This window comes from Meleagris gallopavo, chromosome 2 (genome assembly GCF_905368555.1).
Source record: "Meleagris gallopavo chromosome 2, MGAL_WU_HG_1.1, whole genome shotgun sequence".
Lineage (NCBI taxonomy): Eukaryota > Metazoa > Chordata > Aves > Galliformes > Phasianidae > Meleagris > Meleagris gallopavo.
This window is the reverse complement of record NC_139405.1, coordinates 46,055,670-46,079,115: the sequence shown is the minus strand read 5'-3', so window position 1 is coordinate 46,079,115 and position 23,446 is coordinate 46,055,670. Positions and strand designations below refer to the sequence as shown.

Here is a 23,446-nt window from a genome sequence, read left to right as displayed (position 1 = left end):
TCCACATAGAGAGTGGATGAAGATCAGAAACAGAAAGTCAGGGACAACATAGTTGGAGATGTTGGGTTGCCTGACCCTTTTATTGGAGAAAAATACAGTCCTTTTGAGAGACCTTCGGCTTAAGTCACTGCTTAGAGAGCAACCTAGAGGCATGGACAGACAAAATGTCAAAAAAATAAATTAAAAAAATATGCGCTTAGAAGTATTTGAAAACAGTCATTCATTTTTCAGTGCAGGCAGTTGAAGGAAAAATAATTGAATGCAGATATATTAAAGGTAGAAGGGGGTATAGAGATGACTCAAACATTAATGCGAAGTCCTGACCACACAGTGAGTCTTTGCTACCCCGCTTTTCCTTCAACTCAAATTTTGCCAAATCCTTACTTCTGACTCACAGTGCACTAAAATTCTGTCCAGACCTAGACTCTTAATCAAAAAATTTAAACAACTTATACATGAAAACCAAAGCAATTGCTTAGCATTACCACCAAACCTATTTGCTATTACCCACCTATTAGCTAATTACCCACATAGAACTTATTCCAATTCCCTCTTAGCAGGAAGTATGGGAAAGAAGTGAGTCTTGCTGTGCATCTCAAGCTCTATCTGAAGTGCATGTGCAGACTATAGAAAAGCAATGCAAGAGATCCTCCAGCCTCCTGTGGGCCAAACAGGGTCCACTTGAAGCAATAGCTAGAGAAGGGTGGAGAATCCTGAATATTACCATCTCCAGTATCACTGGTTATTTTTTCCACATGTAGACCAGAAAGAAGCACCACTTCCTTGGTGATTTACGTTGTAGAAGAGTGCTGGAGGCAATTACGGTGAAGATGTAGGAATGCACTTTCAATTGAGCTGCACTAGATAGGTGGGGCTGCATCCCTCCTTGGTCCTCCCTCCTACATATCTGCCCTTGTTTCTTACAGGTACTTTATAGGAGTGCTGCTCTTCAGTATGATTGACCTTCACAGACCAAAGTAGCATTCATAGTCAGTGATCAGATATTACAGCAAGGTCTACATCAGAAAGTTATAGTCTCACAGCTGGAAAAGAGATGAAAAAGACTCATAAAAAAATGCTGCTATGTCATCATCCTGTAACAGACAGAACGGATGTTGTAATGTCACCAAGCAGCACACGCCAGCAATAAATGCCCCCACACAGCTCCAATAAAAGCAGCAGAGATCACTCTCTCTCTTCTGATGGAGCTGTTCCATTTTTAATAAATATTTAAATATTCATTTGACAAGTGGAAGAGACTGACAGTATCTTAGTACTGACAACATTCACTAGGGATCTCTCAGACCCAGATTCAAATTGTCTCACAGAATAATACAGAGCATATCTCTAGGGTTTCTGTCAGGACTTTCTCTTTTCCAGGACACATTGATGGTCAAGAACAGAGAGAAAGGGAGAGATTTGCCCTGGAACAGTGCATGGTGCAGCTATAGGGCATTCACTTGAGTTCTGAAGGAGATGCTCTTAAGTGAATACCTTAACAGTCCTAGCGACTATTGTGGTATAATTCCCTCACAGTTTCTAATTTCTTCATCCCCATTCAAGGGATTAAAAAAAAAAAAAAGCACAACCTTTCTGGCACAAAGAGCATCCTTCCTGACAAAATCTAATTCTCTGAAACAATTTAAGGGACCAGAATTTTCTGATGGAAAGTGTACCCCATGGAAACCTCCCAACCACCTCCGTTTAAAACAGTGCTGTCTGTAACTGCTTACAATTTAACTCAACCAAATACAAGAGTTCATACCCTTATGATTACAGACAGCATTTCAGAGTGCCACAGATAAGGAAAGGCAACACAATTTATTATTTAAGCGAAGATCAATGTTACTGAACATCTTCATTGGAACTGTGTTGGTAGTTCAGCTGAGATAGCCATTTTTCAAAAGGATATTCTGACCTCTGTATCAGCATTAGATGCAGTGGGAAGTTGTCTATTGACTAATAGATCCCATGTTAACAGACTTCCCTGGTTAATTCTTCTGCTCTCCTTCAGGAAGGAAAAAGGAAAAGCTGGTTGGTTTGCTATGCTTCCAAACTTACACTAGCTAAGCTAATTGCACAACATTGCAGGCAAGTGCAAGGTTTATATCAGTTTGACTTGCCCCTGCAAACAAACTGGTTCCCAGTTTTAAAGTTAACTCAATTTAAATCCACATCTGCACACAAGTTTAATGTAAATGAATGTGCTTTTCTGTTTAGGGGGAGAAATTGGAATTCACTAGATAAACAGACAGGATCAGTCCAAAGAGGAATGAAAATTAAAAAGTAGAAAAACTAGCCAGCAGGCAAAAGAACAGATGACAAGAAAACAAAAAAAAGCAGCTGGAAAACAGATCTTCTAAGTGAAACACTACCTGTCACTTACAGAGAGGGACATGAGGCTATAGGGAAGGCCAATTACAGAATAAAAAAAGCCTAGCAACAAACAAATAATTTAAATTATTGAAAGAAAACTGGAAAATAAATCCCAAGTTTTTTCAGGTAATGAAAAACATGAAAAATTTTCCCAGAGACTGCTCCTGTTGGTAGTTTCAATTATTTCGAGTCCAATTTCAGGAAGGATACAAACATATATTTGAGTTAGCTAGATACTTGTAAAGTTCTAGCAAGTTGGTTTCCTCAGTATTTTTTTTTTGCTTTACAGATGAGCTGGATTCTGAACATCAGAGAAAAATTAAACTCATAGCAAATAATTGTTGAGTTTTTAGTCCTTAAAAATCTGTGGGCTTCCTGGCTATATATTACTCAAACAGGCTCAACAGAGGTCAAGAAATCCTTGTTAAAATTATGCAACAAGATTTTTCCTAAAAGCTCAGGTAAGCTCTGTTGTTGAGGAAGAAATATTTTCTCATATTACAAACTGGATTTTAAGTACAGCATCTCTGTATTTTTTTAAAGCGTAATATTCTTTCAGGAAGGTAGAAGAACAGTGAGCACTACAAAGAATTATTTACTAAGTCACTCATGATGTAAAATACTCAATAGTTCTTTTTTGTCAAAGATATCAACAGCTTTTTTGTTGATATCTTTTTTGTTAAAGATATCAACAGCTAGAGACTATGCTGCAAACACACCACTCTTGTTTCTTACAAACGTGTTAAGACCCCATCCAGTCTTCACAGAATGAGAGGAAAGAAGATGAAGCTTCATCTGAGCAAGGAAATCAAGGTTTTGGGCAGTCCACCATAAAAGAGAGTCTGTTTCCTTGCAAGGGGATCCCTCATAACTGCCTTCTACTCCCAGCTCTCTCTCTGAATAGCTTGGGAGTTGAAACTCCATGTAACAGTGGAGTTGTGTATTCAGGTTACATATGGACTCATTCATTTCTTTGCTAATATCTTGTCTGTTTTGTATGATATTACCTTCAGCCTTGCCCTTCCATTTCCAGAACATGTGTGTAATCAATGAATATACAGATATTATAATTAAGAAATATACAGGAAAGTTAAACAGGTTATTATGCTAAAGAAAAATGGATGGAAAGCTTACCCTTGTACTGAGCTTGCTGAGAAGACTCCAAAAGGAGCAATCTCCAAAAGAGACCCTTCCCCATTTAAGTCAGCTCTTCAGATGGGGGTCTAGGAGAGGTAGAGCCAGGCTCCACCCCTTCTGGTAGCGCAGGAGAATTGTCTTCACCTGTGCTCCCAAGGCTGACTCATTGCTTGCCTCAGGTGTTCAATCAGAGGTTCAGGCTGTGATTCAGCAGTTCCCATACAAACAAGCAAAAGTAGTTCTTATGCAAACAAAATCAAAACCAGTGCATGCCACTCAGAGAAACCTACAGATCCCAAAGAGATGGAAATTAACTGAATTTAATTCAATCAGGAAACTAAAAAATGTGGACTTCGCTGGTTCTTTATTATTTTGACATTTATTTTAAATTGTGAGAAAAAAAAAAACTAAGTTCATGTCTAGTCACGTTGTGCTTCTTTAAAGATGAAAATGAGATAAGACAATAAAAAGCATAAACATTGAGACTGCTGCTCACAGGAAGATGTTGAAAGCAACTGTTGTCTCTCCCTCTACTGCAGTTCGGCTGTTTTCAATTTTTAGCAAGAGGAATAACAGAAGCTTAACAGATGTGAATGCAAACCCATATTCACCATTAGTGCAACTTTTCACACAAGCGCTTGGTTTGGGAACATGGACAAGTTTACAGTGCTGATGATTAAGAGACTTGCTCATAATTCTGAGTATTAAATAGATCATAGGAATGGTATGAAGGGTGCTTTCAGATGACAATCAAGTGGACTGTAACAAAACACTACAATTACAAACTAATGTTCAAACTTCAGCTTTCACAAACTAACCCCAGTGGCCTCAGACAACTACACTTGATTTACAACCACTCAAACACAGATTTCTGGTTCGTTTTCCTAAAAGGCAGCTCTTGCTCCTTGGCTTGGAGAGCAATGCAGAGCAACTGTTCATAGGGGTTTGAGTCCCCTCTTGCACGCAGGGAGAGACGGAAGAAGATGAATTTGGAAATTAGTTACTCTCCCACTGCCTGATCTGTCCTAGAGGTAGAGGGAGTTTTATACAGGACTGCCTTTAGAACAGTGCAGAAAATGAGAAGCAACATATCAACATCCATCCAAAATTTAGATATAAAGGATAATTTCTACCTTTTCTGCTACACATGAGATGAAGAAACATTACATACCTTACTATTCAGAAAAATATGGTCAACCAAGATAGGATGGCAAAGAGAGGGACATATAATAGAGACAGATGTGTACCTTCAGTCAAGCACTTACTTTGGATTTCCAGCCCCTGGTTTCTTTCTCCGGAATATGTTGAGGAAAGTGTTGGACTTGCAAGGTGCCTTGCCATCCCCGACATGCATACGCACCACATCTGAGGTGGTGAAGGCACTGCGGACGTTCCTCTCGGGCTTGGCTATGATGATGTACATCTTAGGAGTGAACATGCACCCCAGGGCCACTGTCACACTCAGGCTCACTGCAAAACAAGTGGTGATGATCTTGTAGTTGCTCCCAAAATAGATAGGCACAAAAGCCAGCCAGATGATACAAGTGGTATACATGGTGAATGCAATGTACTTGGCCTCATTGAAATTGGCAGGCACATTGCGAGTCTTGAAGGCATAGTAAGTGCAGCTCATGATGAGGAGTCCATTGTAGCCCACGGGAGCCACGACACCCAAATTGCTGGTGTTGCAGATAAGGTAAACTTCCTTAATGCTGGGATAGGAGAGGATGGGCATCGGGGGCTCCAGGATGATCAGCGTGACCACCAGTGTCAACTGCACACTGATCAAAATGGAGGCAATGACCACTTGGGCCCACGCACTCATGAAGCGTGGCTTGCGGGTACAAATCTTCTTTTTGCTGCCTGCCAGAATGCGTGCAATGCGGTTGGTTTTGGTCACAAGGGCAGAATAGCACATGGCAGAAGAGAGACCCACCAGAAGGCGCTGGAGGTAGCAGGATATCGTGGTGGGTTTAGCAATAAGGGTGAAAGGGCAGACATAACCCAGAAAGATGCCAGCAAGGATTATGTAGCAGAGCTCCCGGCTGGAGGATTTGACAACAGGAGTGTCCCTGTAGAGCACAAAGATAAGGGTGACAAACATGGTGACCAGGATCCCCAGGCAGGAAAAGACCACAGCCACAATAGATTCTATATTGCTCCACTGAAGGTATTTTACAGGAATGGGTTCACAGCCTGCAGTGTACAGAAAAGAAACAGAATGTTAGAAAGTTATCTGCTTGAAGAGAGAACTTTTATTTCTGGCTTCCAGTATAATCCAAACATTAGCTTTTGCCTATATGTCATGGATTATTAAAACCACTTTACAAATGAGTGAACCACAACATAGGAAAGATTAGATGAAATATTTTCAAAAAATAGCCATCAGTTCTGAGTGAGTCAAACACTGGCTTATGATGCTACAAAGAGAAACGAGATTTACAAAATTTCTTCTAATATTCATTGGAAGACGTGCTGACAAGCCCAGCATACCAAAGGCAGGGCTGGAAACAGATCACAGACAAACACCACGAAAACTTCATTTCAATAGGGACAGAATTATTGCAGAATGGCAGCATTTAACCTCCCCAAGTTAATTTAATCTTTATCAAAATAAGAATAAAGAACAGTACATTTTTTCTGAAGGTGATTCTATAAGAAAAAAAGTATTTTTTTTTAACTCTGCCTTATTGCTGAATCTTAGTAAGGTCTTGATTTTGTTAAGAGAAAAGCCACACTCAGCCGTTCCATCCTCAGTATGGTGCATATCTGCAGAAATCATCCTGTATGAAAGCTTCTGACACCCAAATTCTTCTCAATCTAGGTACATCTTCCACGTGATGACAAAGAAAAATATTATCAATAATACTCATTAAAAAAAATGTAAAGTTGTCACTTTTAAATACAGAATAAATAAGTCGAGGTATAGATCAGGGCTGAGCAAACAATATTTTGTGTGATATCACTGTCAGAAAGAAAAGAAAAGGGTTTAGTTGAAATTATAAAAAAGATTAAAAAAAGAGTAAAAGAGTCAGCCTGAGGCAAAGTCCTGACATGGAAAATTTCTGCACAGACTTTTAATGTCTTCCAATGTCATTTGAAAGGAAAGAATGCCTTATCATTCTGAACTCTTTGTATCTAAAAGTACTGATCTGATTTAAATACAGGTAATGTTATGCATCGCCTGTAACATCAAGAACAATAAGAATGATGATACATGCATCTGGAAGTCATATTTTATAAGGAGAAGGAATTTTGCTCAGGATTCAGGCAGGTGGGGAGAAACTGTTCTTCCAACCAGTATTTTTGTGGTATTTTACTAGAATTAGGAGCCTCTAGCCACTGGCTGCAGCTGCCCAGGGTGGGAATTGGCTCTTAGTTTGATATAAAACTGAACTAACTGTTCCTTGATTAACGCATGCAAAGCTCTTTGCTTTAACAAGAAGCAAGTCGGTGGTTGCTGGAAGGCTTACATTTCAATGTGTGCTTAGCAATGTAAGCCATACTCATTTAGTCTCAAACAACATGTTCAGAGCCATAGCCCTGATTCAGCATGTGGGTAAGTATATTGATCGCTTTAAGCTTACCCAGTGCAAGGTTTTAGAAACCTGTTTTGTTGCATCAGTGCAATTCCTATGCAACGGCAAGCCCCAAGAGCCACATATGCTACAAACATTGCAAAAAAAAAGTGCCTTCACTGCTTATATCAGCAAACAGTTGTTGGTTGTCAGCATCTGTGAAGGTGGATCATTTGCCAGCTAGGAGACAGTGGACTCAGGAAGCGTGTTGAGACAGGGGGAGGATACTCAGGAAACAGTATGCTTACAGAGTATATGTATTAAAAAAAATACTGAAAATTTTTAAAAGTAGATGATCAGTAGCAAAAGCTTCATTGTTAAAAGTTTCTAATAAAAAGCTGTTTGGTAGTCTTCATCTATTATTGTCCCTACAGTTTAACCATGAATCATTTCCCTGAGTAGAAAGCTAATCGATTTTCACTTCTTCTTCTTCTTTTTTTTTTTTTAACTTTTTAAAATTATATTCATACTGCAAAACCAATACAACTCTCCAATATATTTTCTGAGGTCATTAAAGCATCCCAGGTAATTCATTTCATAATATTTCTATGAAAACTTCCTCTCCTATCTTGTTTTATTGCTTGTTTAATGTGAAGAAAACTGGGTTTACTAGCTTGATATTCACTGTTCTTATACAGCTTATGATCCATAAAGGATGGCCCTTCTTCTTGGCACAAGACCTTAAGGTACTATTGTTAGTGACTATTTGTCACTAACAGGTTAAGTTAAAAATACAGTTTATGTTATTTATGGTGAGAAGTTCTTTATGTCTGCTAACTCCATTTTTAGGGGAACTAAACAAGAAAACATATTTTATATTTAAAAATAAAATTTAATATCAGGAAAGGAATGCTGAGCTGCATAGACTAGTTTCAAATGGAAAGAATGAGAACCTTGAAAAGCATGTCTTGGGAAACAGGTTAGTATGCAATTCACATTTCCTAAAAGGTCTAGTAATTTCAAAGTCTATCTGTAATGGAAAATTGTGAATAAAACTGCATACATGTTTAGCATTTATGATTTAAGGCAAAGGGAAATACTATCTGGAATGCAAAATGTTAATGTCTGTGTCTAGAATCTACAGTGACTGGAAGGGTATGAATACAACACAAAAAAAATTATAAAAACATATTTGATGCAAAAAAAAAAAAGCTAGAAAGAAAAAGGAATTTCAAATTAAAAGGTTCCAGTGGAGATTCCAGCAAAGCCCAAAAGCCAGAGTTTGTCTAGCTGAATTTCCCTTTGCTAAAGGGTAGGATACTAGTAGTTTCTCTTCATAGCTTTGTAATTCCTACTGCAATTTGAGTAGATTATGAAGGGGTTAAAAAGAATATTTCCCCAGAGTGAATAAGCTGTACAGAAACAGTCTGCCATTTTGAGGTTCTCTAGGAAATCAGTTGATGGCTGTGCCATCATTTGACTGATGCTACTGCAGTTTTAGGACAGCAGAAGCCCAATCTCCTTGCTGAGAAGAAACACAAATCAGTAGGTCACTTACTGATTTCATTAAAAGTTAATAGATTGCAACATGCCTCTGAGATTTTTTCCAGTACTCTTGTTTTCTTCAACTCCTTTCAGCAGTGCCTGTCATTTTGACATGCCCCCTTTTGAGCTATTTTGGGCAACCATATTCATTCAAGTGCACATTGATCTCTCACCATGTTCTTGTTCTGCCTTATTGATTAAATAGAAGCTCCAGTTTCCTTCCCTGAATAGTAGATACAAACAATTCTGCAAACCTCCAAGACTAAAAGAGCATGGTTCTGATTTAACACTAGCAGACATGGGTGTCCTAGACAGTGGCATTGAATTTGATCTTTTACAGCAATCAAGATATATAAATCCATATGCTCTAGATTTTCTAGGGTTTAGAATAACAATATTTTTATCCACAACTCTGACCCTTATGGAAGTTATTTTTTAAAGATTCCTCTTCATACAGTCCATTTAAATGAAACTTGAAAGAACAGAATGATCACTGAGATCTCTGTATCCTGACAAGACTTGCTGACAGAGGTTCAATTGCACATCACAGTAAGAGAGGGAAAGGGACTGTTTGAGTCAGAGTTACGGGATGTAGACACACACACACACCTGGAACATGACCATTAGCTTATTTTCCATTTAAACAAAATAATACCCAAACCAACAAACACACAAACAAACAAAAACAAAAGAAAACAAAAAGGAACCCTAATGCAATAGGCAACAGCTCAATTTTTCCAGTTTTTTGTTTGTTTGTTTGTTTGTTTGTTTTGTAATTTATAATACATTTTTAGCTGGAGAAGTGGCCACTTTTCCCTTCCAGAAGAAATCTCCTGAAAGTTCATTTGGCTTCAGTGAATTTGCTTAATATCACTTTACCTATCTGTAGTGCTGCAGCAACATTTAGTTGCCATGCAGTTATATTAAAGGAAAATAAATAAGTTGCACAGCTGTTCTTTAGCTACACAATCAGATAGTTTCTTTGACTATGATGCCCTGGCAGTGAAAATATGCAGATGCAACATGGGGCAAGGTCTTTACAAAGCAGCTTCCAAGGTCAAGGTGGTACTTCTCAGTGCATTACATCTGTTTCCTTGAGGTAATGGTTACTGCAAAGCTCAGAGCAGGTATTAGCAGTTCCCCCTAATGGGTACAAAATAAGAGAAAGACGCCATAGGATACGACTCATTTAAAGCATATACACAGGGAAGACAAGTTCTTGCTCTTCCTTTCCAAATTTTTCCTTTCTTTTGTCTGTCTTTCTTAGGATTATGTTGATTCTCCCTGTGGTGGTGGGTGCAGAGAGAATGATGTTTATACTAAAGGAAATTCTGATAGTTATTGAAAGCTCAGAAATTCCAAATGAAGTATTACTAATTGCATGATAGAATGAGCAGAAAGCGTATCAAGTCAATCTGACAATGATGCTCTGAGCTCTTGTGATTATCACTGCTAAAATTGCAGCAAATTCTGCTACGTTCATTAGTATTTTTAGCAGCTGTATTAATACTTATGTTAACTGAAAGGGAGGAACAGACAGAGTACATCATTTTATCTTGGTACAAATTTCACTATTTTTATTGTCACTGCTGTTGTATCGAGCCAAAAGATATAGCACATTTCAACTTGATGTGCCCTAGGATTGTGTTCAAGTTTTCTCCTTTAACATCTTTGCATGTTAATACCTTGCTCTTCAACACACACCATTCTTATTGTACCCTGTCAAAAGGGAACGCATTTTGAGGGACACCTCCCTACCTGTCAGTTCAGCATTCGGCCACCAGCCAAGTTCACAGGCTTTACAAGTGAATTCATCCTGAACAAATTCATTCTCTTTGCAAGCAGTGCAAATCCAGCAGCAGCTCACTTCTCCTTTCCTGATCACCTGAAATGCAAAACATACCCTCAGCAACAATCCTGTATAAGACAGCACAGAACTTCCCACAGTAAATACGTACTGTCTGCATTGTTTAAAATATGATAGGATTTCTGTGTGTGGGACATTGCAAACAATGACAAAACATTTGTCCTTATTCTGTATCTGCCTCTCTGTGCTAGCAATTGTGTTCAAGGATAATATCTTAGGATAATTTCATTTTGTTCTGTGCTGGTATTTGATATTGTGGTGTTCTTTCTTCCCTGAGTTTAAAATACAAAACCATTTTTTTGTTTTGGTACAGTGGCACAGTGTTACATTTCCAATCAAACTTGAGAGGAGGTTTAATCTGGGAGATAGTTCAGGTCAGTGAACACTTAATATCTTCTGCATAGTAAAAAGCCGTAAACAAAGTCAAAGGTTAGAACAAAGAGTGATTCATGCATTTACATATATATTGTTATTACATATATGCACAGATAGAAGCATAGGCACTCAAATTCTTATTTACAATTAAGTCTCTTTGGGGCTTACCACATCAGTGTAAATAGAAATTAAAATATGAGCAAATTAAAAATTAACCTAAAAAGGATATATTTTGTTCTAGTAGAAAATAAAATCAGTATGTGGTGACCAAGAACACGGTTCAGAGCAGCCCTTTTGGAGACAAATGTCCCTGAAAGCTGTATCTTTCTCTCATGTGAATGCTGCTAAATGCAGTGATCCAATGCTGAAAATTGCTTCCTCATCTTGGCTGCTAGTTTCACTAGATGGGGGATGCAAGAAAGGTTAAGGATATCTTGAGCTCCACCAAAGACTCTGCCTGTGTCAGAAAGGAGGAATTCAGCCTTCGCTCCAGGATCTTTGTATCCATCAATATGCAGAGTTAAGTGAAATAAAAGATTTTGCTTTATTAAATGATGAAATGATGGCTTTGTGGGCTTGTGTGTGTGTGTGTTAACATTTCCTCCTGCATTCTATGGAAATTTTCCAATAGATTTCAACAGGAGCTGAAGCTGGCATTTTGTATGCATGTTGTTTACATATATACACATACACAAACTGCTCAATCTCAAAAATAGAGAAAAGATGTTTTGGAGGGCAGTAAATACCAATACTTCTTCCCCTCCAGGTTTGATGGAGTATTTCACTAAGCCTTTGCCAAATAATCAATCATCAATTGCTAATAGTAGCAATATACAATTTAAAAGCTGCAAATATTCCTATTGTATGAAATTAACAAGAAAAAGCATTTCTAAGGTGATATTCCTGAATGGACTTCTTGCTGTTTTAAATCTACAACATCCATAATATTTTGATAGTGGTAGAACATGTCTTTATGTCATCCACACATGGCAGGTGGCAAAATATTTGTAGCATGATTCAGATGCTACTGTTTGTGATTTCGTTTTTGTTTCCATACCTTCTGTTGTGACCATGAGATATAAACAGGGCCTTTCTTTTTTTTTTCCTTTTTTCTTGTAGATGTTATTGTTGAAACAAAATACTGGATTCTCATGGGTTACATTATTTTAAGGATTTTTCCCCAAGCGAATCCCAGCCACTGACCATTGCAGACAATGACTAAATGAAAATTTTGCTCTTTCTCATACAAGGTGAAATTTAATTCAATCTTGTCATCCTGGAAGATTCTGTGTCATTACAAAAGGCAGTTTTAGAAAGCATGGGCCTTTGTATGGGACACTAAGAAAAAATATTGATCTAAGAGTTCTTCTGTCCTTTTGGCTTTCTTATAGAAAAGGAAGTTCTAAGTAACACGTCCTTTGTCGTGATAGATGATTGCTTGAGTTTAGTGAAAGAGCACTGCCAGGTAATTCAGATTTTTATGGCAGAAAGTGTCTAGCACACACCTTAATCTGCCCCTTCAAGCAAGGCTCGCTGCACACCGATCGCACCATTCCACTCTTGTTCATCTGAATCCTGTAGTCGTCAATGTTGAGGACCCCCTCGTGCCAAGTTCCAATGAGGACATAGTCATAGCGATTGGGCTCTATGTACTGCAGGTTCATAATGTCATACCTTCAAAGGAAGAAATAGAAAGAGAGTCACTGTCCTGCAGTATAAAGGATAAAATTTTACTGTGGACTAGAGTTCCTCAGAAACACCAAACACTTCAGGATTTGCAATAGAATCACAGTAAACAGCATCTCTTATTGCTAAGTTGTTATTGAGTGCCTGTCTCGTTTACAGTGGGTAAAAAAACCTATGTGTCCAGGAAGAACTGTACAACAAAGACAGCAAACTCTGCTAAAAATTCACATGTAAGCAATGTTTGGATGGTGTATTATTCAGCCATTTTTTCAGAATCATTAATATTCACTTGCTGGCTACATGTAGGCTGTCTGCAGTATAGCTCCTGCTGTGAACCCTGAAGTAGTCTTCCAGCAAAAATACCCTAACTAAACTGGTAAGTCATAAGCTAACTGTAGGCACTAGTTGCATTATCCAACTCAGTGAGATTGATGCGAAAAGTTAGCAATCCAGTTATGTGGGAGGTATGAACAGGAGAGGTAAAAGAGGGCTGCAAACCAGAATTCAGCTCTGGAGCTGAAAATCACAAAGCATTTTCTGTTTTACAGGTCTGGAATTCACTGCCTCGTTTTTCCTTACTGGATTTTCTCAAGACAGAAGATGCTTTAGTTTATAGTGAGTGTTGCCTATCTGTATTCACATTAAGAATAAAAGGTAAACAAAGTATGAGCTATAAATAAAACTGGAATGTTTGGTTCTGGGCAAACAGGGAGAAATATCCAATGATTTCTCTTTTCCCTGTTGAGGTTCAAATACGCAAAAATTATAACTCAGTTCTCAGAGAAAAGGTGCTAGAATTACTCTCTGGATGCCCAATTTTGTTAACTGAATCTATGAGATCTCTCTAGCGAGAGACAATTTTAAAAAATGTCTACTTAAAACTGTATTTAGATCTCGGTCTTGCAAATGTGCATGCTTAGACAACGTCGATGCCACTGCACAGATTCACTGCTCGCACTGGAAAAGGAACTCTCACTGCTGATTTCAACAGAGCTCCAAACAGGTGCAAAAAACAGCTCTGCAACTGTGTGGTTGGCAACTGGCTCTTAACTGAGGAGTTGCTAAGAGGAGGAGTAAATTTCAAAGTCATAGAAAACAATTCTTATTTCCCATCTCTTACAAAGGAATAACATAAAAACACATGCTTTTTTCAGCATAGCAAGAAGCAGTAACAGCAGGGTGCTTTATAATGTAGATTCAGTAAACAGGAGTAATTGAGCAGGAATGTACACGGCTCTTTCTAGCAAGCACAACCTACTTGGTTTTTAGGGTGACCTTGAATTAGACCAATACAAAACAACTTAATATGCGCTGGAAAATGAATACAGGAAGGAAAATAAAAGATTACTAAAACTTCACATTCCCTTAATGGAATTTTCAAGCCTACACAGATTGTTTTCTTTTCTACCAAAATATATTACGAGGCACAGAGTAGCATTACAGTAACATCAGTCAAGAGCTGGAAAATTCAAGGATATGATTTTATTTTAGGTTGAAAGCCTATATATCTTGTATTTTCTGATAACACTGTTCCCTTTTCTATGAGTTATATGCCAAAGAATAAAGTATGAAGACTACAAGATCTTAGCAGTCTTGCATTTAACAAGTTGAGGACAGTGCTTGAAGCTTTGATACATAGCTTGAATTTTAAGTGGAAGAATACAATCTAACAAACACATTTGACAACTCCTGTCAAATGTCCTATTGTGTTTTACAGCCAGAGGTCTATGCAAATTGTCTCTGAGAAGTAAGTTTCTTCACAGTAGTCATAAGGTTACTATGTCTAGTAGACATATGAGAACAGACAAGACCTCAAGATGTTCTGTAATGAGATGCATAGATCTGTCCTCTGCCCCTTGCAAAGGTCCAAAAATGGATGTGGTGTGGACTCCTGCATCCCTCATTCCTTCTGCTGCTGTTCTGAGAATTCAGGTGACATGATTAGTTTTGAGAAAGTAAATGGGATGTACTCTGTAAATGTCAAAAGTTCAGCAATTTTATAAGCGTATTCTTAATAGCAGTAGAGGGAGCACATAGTGTTGTCTATTTTCCAGAGCTATATTCAGGTCATTTTTCCTAAAGGCAGTAAAATCAGTTAAGTGACTGCATTTGTGCCCCTCTGATACAGCTCTGCTTCACAGTTCTGCATAAATGTTCTCCAAAGAAAAGATTCCACACAAAGAAATAAACCTTTCAAAATCGCCTCATGACTTCAAATCTCATTTTGATAAAAGCTTGAAAGTATAAATTGAGCCTGAGATAGAAAAAAAAGAGTAAAGAGTTTTATCTAAACAAATGGTTAAGCTTTGCCAGAGCTGTAAGGGATTCAAAACAGAGAACTGTATGAATGCCAGGAAAACATAACTGTGGGCATCTCTACCTTTTCTAACCGTGATTAGTGTAAACAGGGGGGTTATGAGAGACTGTTGCTCAAAGAAACTCACAGATCTTGCTAACAATTGCTGTCTTCTATGAGGGAACATTGCCTTATTACATCTTGTGGAGTTGATTTGTTTATATGATACAGTACCATAACCTCAAAAAAAACTTTTTGCATATTTACGATACCTTGCACTGGCATAGAAAAGCTGACAAACCAGGCAATTTCAGTTTGGTCAGTCTCTGACTTATTTAGATGCTGTATGCAATGTATGGCTTTTCGTTTTGCTGAGGTATAAAATGATCTTTGGTTACATTCAGTGGTATGGCATATTCACTTGCCTAGAAACACATTTTCTTTGTAGGGCTGTGGGAACACCAGTATGACTCTTGAGTCACATACATATGGGCATAAACTACTGCTGGAGTACAAAGATCCAATCTGCTTTTCAGATCACATTGCATATATACATCATCATTCATTAACATTATATCACCCATGTCACAAATACCACAGAATGATACAAGGATTACAGGATGAATAATAAGAAGATTGATTGAGCTTCCTTAACCAAACTGTGAAAATATAAACGATGAACAAAAATTACCTAAAATAACTAATCAAATTATAAATAGGTGAGGGAAGCAAAAAAAAAAAAAAAAAAAAAGAACCATACCATAAACCAAGGAATAAATTCTGTCATCCTGGCCTATTCAAAAAATACCACAATATAATCTCTTCTATATTTTGAATTCAAGAACTATTTGTTATGATGAGAGTTGTGGAAATGCCCTCAGGTGACAAGAAAATAAACAAGATTTGAGCTAAAATTGAAAAATTACATTTAACATCAATCTAAATATCTAAAAAGTAGACAAAAGTATGCAAATGCTTTTATGGAAATAAAAAATGCATAATAAATTTAGAGTTATATTAAGCAGTACTTTCTCAGTGTTATCTAAACTATATGTGCTAAGATCTGATTTATACATTTGCACTGAATGTATGAGTATGTGTAAGAATATAAGGAATTGCTTACCCATTAACTTCAAAATCTGACCTAGCTCATCTACACTTCAACTAAAAAAAATCTACAGTATGCAGTATTCAATGAGAAACAAGACCAAATTGACCAGCTTTTTCTTATTCTAAATGTAATAAGCAGTTTAAATGCATTTATTATGTGAATGCAGCAAGCAATAGAAAGAACATCAGTTTTGATAACAAAAGGTAGGAATAGATACAAGGGTTGCTTTAAGGTCACCGTGTCTTGCAGATATTCTTTGAAGGCTACAAACTCTTGTTTTCTAGAGCACTGCTTTTGTGCAGTGTTGGCACTCAGATGCATTTATGCAATAAGCCCAAAGATGGAGTGAGAGAGTCTTTTATAACACTTTAATAACTCAGTAGGAAAAGTAACTTAAATGAAGAAACCTCTGAGCAGAATTCTGTTAATAATGAATCATGCACCAGCAGCTGAATTATATTTATTTTAAATAAAAATAAATTCATCTGGGAGATGTCTCACTTAAAATAGTTGGACAGAGCCCACAAACCTAAGTGAAGAGGGAAAGATTTGTCAGCTGTCTTCCATGAGAGAAATCAAGGTGATGGCCAAGTCCACAAAGTTGCTGTCTCTCTCATCGCTTGGGTGCACACTGTGTCTTCTGGGGGATGGGGGGAGGAGCAGGAGGGGGCATTGACAGTAGCAACTACCACTGTCTGGAATCTACTGGACCCCACATGAGAGGAACACAGTACCTTCTAGCAAACACAATTAATTATCCTGCCTGACCTGTCTTTGAATTCTGAGACAGCTGAATTTATTTGAAACTAGTTAAGGAGAGCACACAGTAGTTCAGCAAGCAAAACTAAATACTTTCTGGCATGGATGCACTCTTGTGTCCTGGAGCACACGTAGCAGCTGAGTTCCAGTTGGAAAAGGTCTATATGCTTTATAGACCTAACTTTAAAATTTCAGCTAGCAAATGCTTTGTTAAACTCCAGTCACTTGTATTAGGCCTTATCCATAAAAAAGCCCTGGTGTTGAGTCCATTACTAACTCAGATACCAAAAATCTCTAAGATGCAGTCTGTCCTCTCCCAAAACACTAGAAATGTTACAGGCTTTACAGTAACTCTTATCCCAACAGAAGCTGTAATTATCAATTTATCATGTGTTATCATCGTTATTCCTTTCTACTAGTAAGACTCACCCAGATAACTCTGTTTCTGACTCAAGGTGTATTTGCTGCATGCTTTAGCAAAGCAGCCAAAGAAAATCAAACCAGTAGCAACACTCACATCGCAGTATCTGGTATAATATGTCGAGATGAAACTTTACCTTCCCGGGGCATCTCCCTTTTCATCAAACCAAACTTCTTCTCCAGAAACACCAACGAATGTTGACTTAAGGAGAAACTCCAAGAGTTTGCTGCCATCAATTGGCTTCATAGCATCACACAGCCCAACATGTCCTGGGCAAAGGGAATGATGCATGTTTTGGAGTCCATGAGCCATAGCATATATAGCATTGATGACGAATCCCATTTTACTGTCCTGAACATAGTTTTCTTCTAGGCTTTCATTACCTAAAATAGGAAAAATAAAAATATTATTACAAACATGAAAACAATGTGAAAATATGAAAAAGTGGTAAGAGATTAAAAGGCTTTTCTTAAAAGCTTTAGAAGTATAAACAAAATGTAAGAAGGGGATTAAATTTAGAGATATATTTGTCAGAAATCTTTAAATCATTGAAACTGAAACTAAATGGCTTTAGAGAAAACCACAGCTTAATGAAATTGTCAGCCTTTTCTATTTTTTTCTCGAATTATCATTTTTCATTCCACTTACTTATGTTACTTATGCTAAAAAGGGTTAAACAGCTCAGCATCAGAAGGATGCAACTTTCTTAAAAGTTTGATTTTTCATCACACTTGAAGATTATTATTATTATTTTTTAATCTCTTAGTTTTGAGGGCCAGTATAGCAACGTCCTTCCCGTGGAAATAAGCAATCTATGTAAACCAGCACCACTTCTCAAGTTATCGGAACTATTTATGTTAGCTGAAGTAGTAGAGAAGCCAATTGGTGTTTGCTACAGAAAGTCTAAGGAAGTTTGTAACACTAAAAGGCATTTTATGTAACTGCAGTTTAGAAGATCCAGCATGAGCAGACACGCAATTCTCTGTCCACTGACCAGGAACAATGAGGCAGTGAAGGCTTTCCTCTTGTGTCGGTTTTAGTTCCGATCTGCTGACGCTCAGGCCCTGCCAGAGGGTGCCATTTGTGGCTGCATCTCAAGCCAGAACCCGTGGGGGTCAGGCTGTCCCCTGTTTCCTGTCACAAGCTGCTGGATGCTGTCAGTGCTAACTCTGAGTCACAGAGGCCCAAACCACATGGGTCCTGAGAGCTGGGGGAACAAGAAACCTCTCTGTTTTGTTTCCCTTCCCCTGAGTCATTCTCTCTCAATATGCTCCAAGTTGCAAGATGCTGCTATCTGTGGGCCTCCCACATTACTTGGTGTTAACAGGCGTTTGCAATCTAGTCTCTGGTACTTAGACACAGTAGCACCTTGTCTGCGCTAGGGAAGTAGGATGTGTGAGAGACAAGGTGTTAACTGACACTTCTCAAACCCGGGTTGGAGAAGGTAGCTGTCATTCTAATACAAAGAAAAGAGGAAAATCTACAAGTTCACAGAAACTTTCAAGTTAAAAAGCAGCTTCCTCTCCTAATGAAGATATTGTATGTCTTTCAAGCTAGACAATGAAGACATTCCTTACGTTCATCCTCGGGAAAAACTGATCTGGAAGGACTTCTCAGCTTCTTTGCTTTTGTCCACTGATTAGTCTCGTAGGACTAACACACTGTGAATTTACCACTCCTGCCTTCCTATAGGCAGGGAATGAATATGGTCTCCATCCTGATAGGACAGAGATGTGGAAAGATCCTGAGCTCAGCATTGCAGTTCTCTTTGTCGTGAAGCCTGCCAGTAGCAAATAGCTGAAGCGCTGACTGATAGGTCATGACACTCAACTGTTTTTTACCCAAGAATTTATTTCAGTTGCCTCCCTAATTTCTCAATTATTTTTAAAATGTATAGAAACATACACATCAGTGACCTTTGCAGGAGATAATGACAGTATCCATATACTTTTCCTGAGACAAATGTTCAGATGGCTGCCAGAAGTAGAAACTTAAATGTAGCAGAACTTGCCAATGTTTTGAAATGAGACTATTTTCTTCAAGTATGTGTTAACACAGCAAAGTATAGATTTGGTTTCTCATATTTCAATATAATATTCATACCTCCAAAGAGAATAAACATTTGATGGTGGGAGGATTTGCTTTTGAACAATTAGATGTGAGCATCTTGTTTGCTTTGAGGCTTGAAACACATAGTGTCCCATTGCAGAGATGACTGCTTTCCTGCATTTACAGAAATAGTCATACTTGAGTGAAAAGTAACATGCAAAGCCTAATCTGGTAATGAATTGTCCACATATCAGTAATACAAACTTCCCTATGTGTAAATAAGAGATTTTACAGTAAATTTTCCATGAGAAGTCATGCTTTACCTAAACTTAGTTTCCAGCTGGCAAAATCAAATTTATTTCATTTTCACCATCACAAGTTACTGATACACTTATGTATTTGAGCTTGTAAAAATTCACTTATGAGAATCAGTAGGAACTGGTCTTTTTAAACAAGGGAGATAATGTAATTATGTTAAGCCAAAGAAAAAACAGAGGCAATCAATGTTCAATTCAGTTTTCATAGAATAGCTGCTTAATAAATGCAAGAACTATATTTTGTTTGGTGCAGGGCTTCTCTGTAAAGCCGTTATTTTTCTTAAAAGGTCTTTGAAAAGTAACAGAGAAAAATAGAACTCTGGACTGAGAAATTTGTACTTTTCTTTCTCCTCTCATCCTCTGGAAAAAAAAAAAAAAGAAAAAAAAAGTTCATTGATCTACAAAAGTACTCTGAACACTATGGTATATTAACATTTAAAACAGAAAAGTACTTTATTATCTTTCTTTTTTTTATTTTTGGGGGAGACCTTAGTTTTCATTAAGAAAAGAAAAATTGTAAGCTATGTGAGTACTGGATTAATTGAAGTCACTCAAATTAGGTCATTAACTTTTTGAATGACATTGAAGAATTCAGGTCTCCTACATTTCATGCTTATTTTTATATTGGATGCAGTGCAAATCTTTCTTTAGTCATTTCCTTTTAACAGTTCCTCAAAGCTTTGGGTCATTTTATTCTTTTTTTTTATTATTTATTTCTTGTCAGTCATCCTATCAAAGATGAAAAAGAGAGATAAACTATGTAAAAATAAAAATAATTTTTTAACAACAACACTCTCTGGCTGTACACAAAAGAAAAATGCTCCCGACACTGCTAGAAATAGTAGCCTTAGAAGATGCAGAAGGACAGAACAAATTTCATGAAGTGATGCCTTTCCTTTCACTATAATGTGCCTCAAATGCAACTAATATTATCTTCAGGCAGGGACTTAGAAGGAGCTGAATGTAAAGCAACCATTAATATCTAGTGCCTTTTCTGTGAAGCAAGTATGGGGCTATCAGCATTTTTAAGAGCAGAGAGAGTACTCATACAAATCTCACCTAATCAACTGAAATTGAGAAAAACAATGCTATCAAAATTATAGCTAGAAGTGAACTAAACTTAGAGACATAAGGTAAAGGTAGAAAAACCTATGCTGATGTTCTCAACAAGAAATTAAGCAGAAAGGGCTTGTTGTTTGCAGTTCTCAGAAAGGTTAGGGAAGGAAGGAATATGGAATGGAAAGAAATGCAGAAACATTTTGGTTGAAGAATCAGATCAATAGCTAGCCAGTTGGTAAATTTTGAACAAACACACACGTTTGATAAAGAACACAGTCTGTTCACAGATGACTCTTGATTAAAATAAAAGCCAAAATCTGTTGAATAAAATTATTATAAATGATAATTTCTGAATTAGGCAGATATTTTTTCCTTTTTTTTTTCTTTTTTTTTTTTTCAGACCTCCAAACAAACTGAACATTTAATGTCACGTGATTTTTTGCATTGGTTCCATTTGACCTATTATGAAAGTAATCATCTTTTCTGACAGTTCTGAAAAAGGGCTGAAGGTCTTAGAAATAGTACACATTCCCTTCCTTAATTGTAGTGATCAGTCCTAGGATTGAAATGCTTTCTGGGTATGCAATATGAGATTTTAGCTTTGTTGCCAGCAGCCTGGTGATGGGCTACATTCAGTAAAGTGCTCATTTAAACAAATAAATTGTTGTGGAAAAATAACTAGGACTAAATTTCCCAGGAATGTTGAAAAAAAGAAAACTGCCATACTTGGTCTGTGTGCACAATAGCCTGGTGCAAAGCCATGCCAGAGAGAGATGAGTGTTCCCCACAAGAGGATGCCAGGGGGTAGAGCACAGATTATACTACATACTAGTAGAGTAGCACCTAGGCTTGCAAAAAAATTTCCCTTCTTATTGAAGAAACCAGGAATGCAGATTTCCTGCCCTCTCTTAGTTTCAATGTGCACTGCTTTAAGTGACTTGGAGCAAACATGTCCATCTGGCTCTGTACAAATCTGTGCAGAGATATGCTAGTGATATGACATGCCCTTGGAAAAAAAAAACAAAAACAAAAACAAAAAGAAACAGAAGTTACATATCTTGCAGTGTCCCACATTACAGAAGGCCTGACAAATTTGGACCACAGCAAATTTGTGTCATAGGATCTTGCAGGGAGAAGGGCAGAAAGCCAATATCTGTCCTGAATGATCATTTCAAATCTCGGTCACTAGAAGTAGCAGCTATACAGATTATTTTGGTAATGAAATGGCACATGAAAAGTGATGAACAAACTGAGATCATTTTGTAAAATTTGGGATACTTGGCTCCTTGGAAATATTAGGGCTCTTTTATTTGGATGCATGACCTGCTTATAGCTTTACCTTTGGATGTATAGGAGAGAAAATGCAACCAATTCTACATTTCTCTCTTGTCATCAAATCTTTGAATTTTTTTTCATCTATCAGAATTATTCAACGTTAAAAACAAAAACAAAAAAGAACATATTATGATGAGCCAAAATAAGATTCTATTAAACGAATTTTGAAAAAGGCTTATTTTTCTAAGCTCATTTAGCGTTACACTTTCAGGTATTTTACAAATATTGCCAGTTCTTTCATTCTTACACACTGTTTATGTTATCTAACATCTCTTATCTAACAACAAAGATGACAACATAATTATTTAACAAATTTCACCTTAAGGCATTGCAAAATAAGTACCACAGATTATAATGCCTCTAAATGCAATTAGTACAAACATGATATGTTCACAACCTGCACAGTAAATGGCTTGCTCTCTTCATACTATTTTTTAAAAAACAAATGCATTCTGTTCATTAATATTATATGGCAATGGAATCTGAATAAAATCCTCGTCTCTTGATGACTCTTGTTGACTCTGCTGCACTCAGTATGTCCAAATGTAGTCAGAGGTAAAAAGTTAGATTCATAAAAGTTCTCTGTTGTTTATGAAAACATCCAAACACCCACCTCTTTCAGCCCACAATCAAGTAAGCATTGAGAGGAATTACTAAATTTGTCTTTTTAGAATTAACTTCTAGTTATCCAAACAACTCGAACTGTATCTGCCTGCTTATGAAAGTGAAGCCAGGAAATGCTACCGAGTGACCAGAACAAGGAACTACAGATGAGGGCTGTAGGCTTTGCTTGTACTTTTCTCGAAGTCTATGCAAGCTAATGTGACTGCCAAAATATTGTGGAAAAGTTATTTCTTTTCATAGAATCATGGCCTCAGTTGAAAAGGACCACAAAGATCATCTAGTTTCAACCCCCCTGCCACAGGCAGGATTGCTAACTACTAGTCCAGGCTTATCTGCAAAAGCAGATAAGAAATAAAAAGGCTTTGTCTCAATCTGAATTAAAATATGATTTCTTTTCATTCACTTTCATGAGACAGAATGATAGACTGAAAAATTTGTCACTGATCACAGCAAGTGTTTCATTTAACCTACAACAAACAATCCCATCATGCTAAATCATTTTTTCTAGTACGGTTTCTACCCCAGGAAAACAGCTCTTTTATTGTTTTCCAACAAAGGCAGATCATGTAATGGTCACTACCCACTTCAGTGTATCTTTGCTGCAGGGAGGCAAGTTCAAGAAGCAGCTACATACAGAGATGAGAGGGTCTTGACTGACAGCACACACAAGAGAGATGGTAGAAGATCTATCAAAAGGACATAAGATAAAAGAAGAACTTGATTCCCATTGTAATGTGAACTATTTGCTTGATTAGATGCAACTCTAATGCTAAGGCAAGTGTGAGGAAGGATGTATTTTTTAAGAAAAGGGATTTTCCCTAACTGCCTCCTGAGCATCATGTCACTAATCTGTACAAAACAATGCTGTGCTTTCTGTAGAACAGCAGGTGGCTCTGCCATTTGGCAAGAATAGTGAAATCTTTCACTGGGGCGGATAAAGGTAAGCAATATCTGGTATGGATTCTACACCA

The 23,446-nt window shown here is 37.4% G+C and overlaps 1 protein-coding gene across 14 annotated transcripts in view; it reads right to left on the bottom strand.

The window, feature by feature from the left end:
* The window catches only part of GRM1 (glutamate metabotropic receptor 1), a 178,855-nt gene that overhangs the window by 23,707 nt on the left and 131,702 nt on the right, over positions 1 to 23,446 (bottom strand). For 13 of the 14 annotated variants that reach the window (XM_085216980.1, XM_085216982.1, XM_085216987.1 and 10 more), the window contains 4 exons: positions 17,228 to 17,474; positions 12,324 to 12,492; positions 10,335 to 10,461; positions 4,779 to 5,709 (listed from right to left, as the gene is read on the bottom strand). In XM_085216980.1, coding sequence (XP_085073106.1) covers positions 4,779 to 5,709; positions 10,335 to 10,461; positions 12,324 to 12,492; positions 17,228 to 17,474 — 1,474 coding nt within the window. The remainder of the gene's footprint in view (positions 1 to 4,778; positions 5,710 to 10,334; positions 10,462 to 12,323; positions 12,493 to 17,227; positions 17,475 to 23,446) is intronic. The other variant, XM_085216991.1, reaches the window with a different exon arrangement.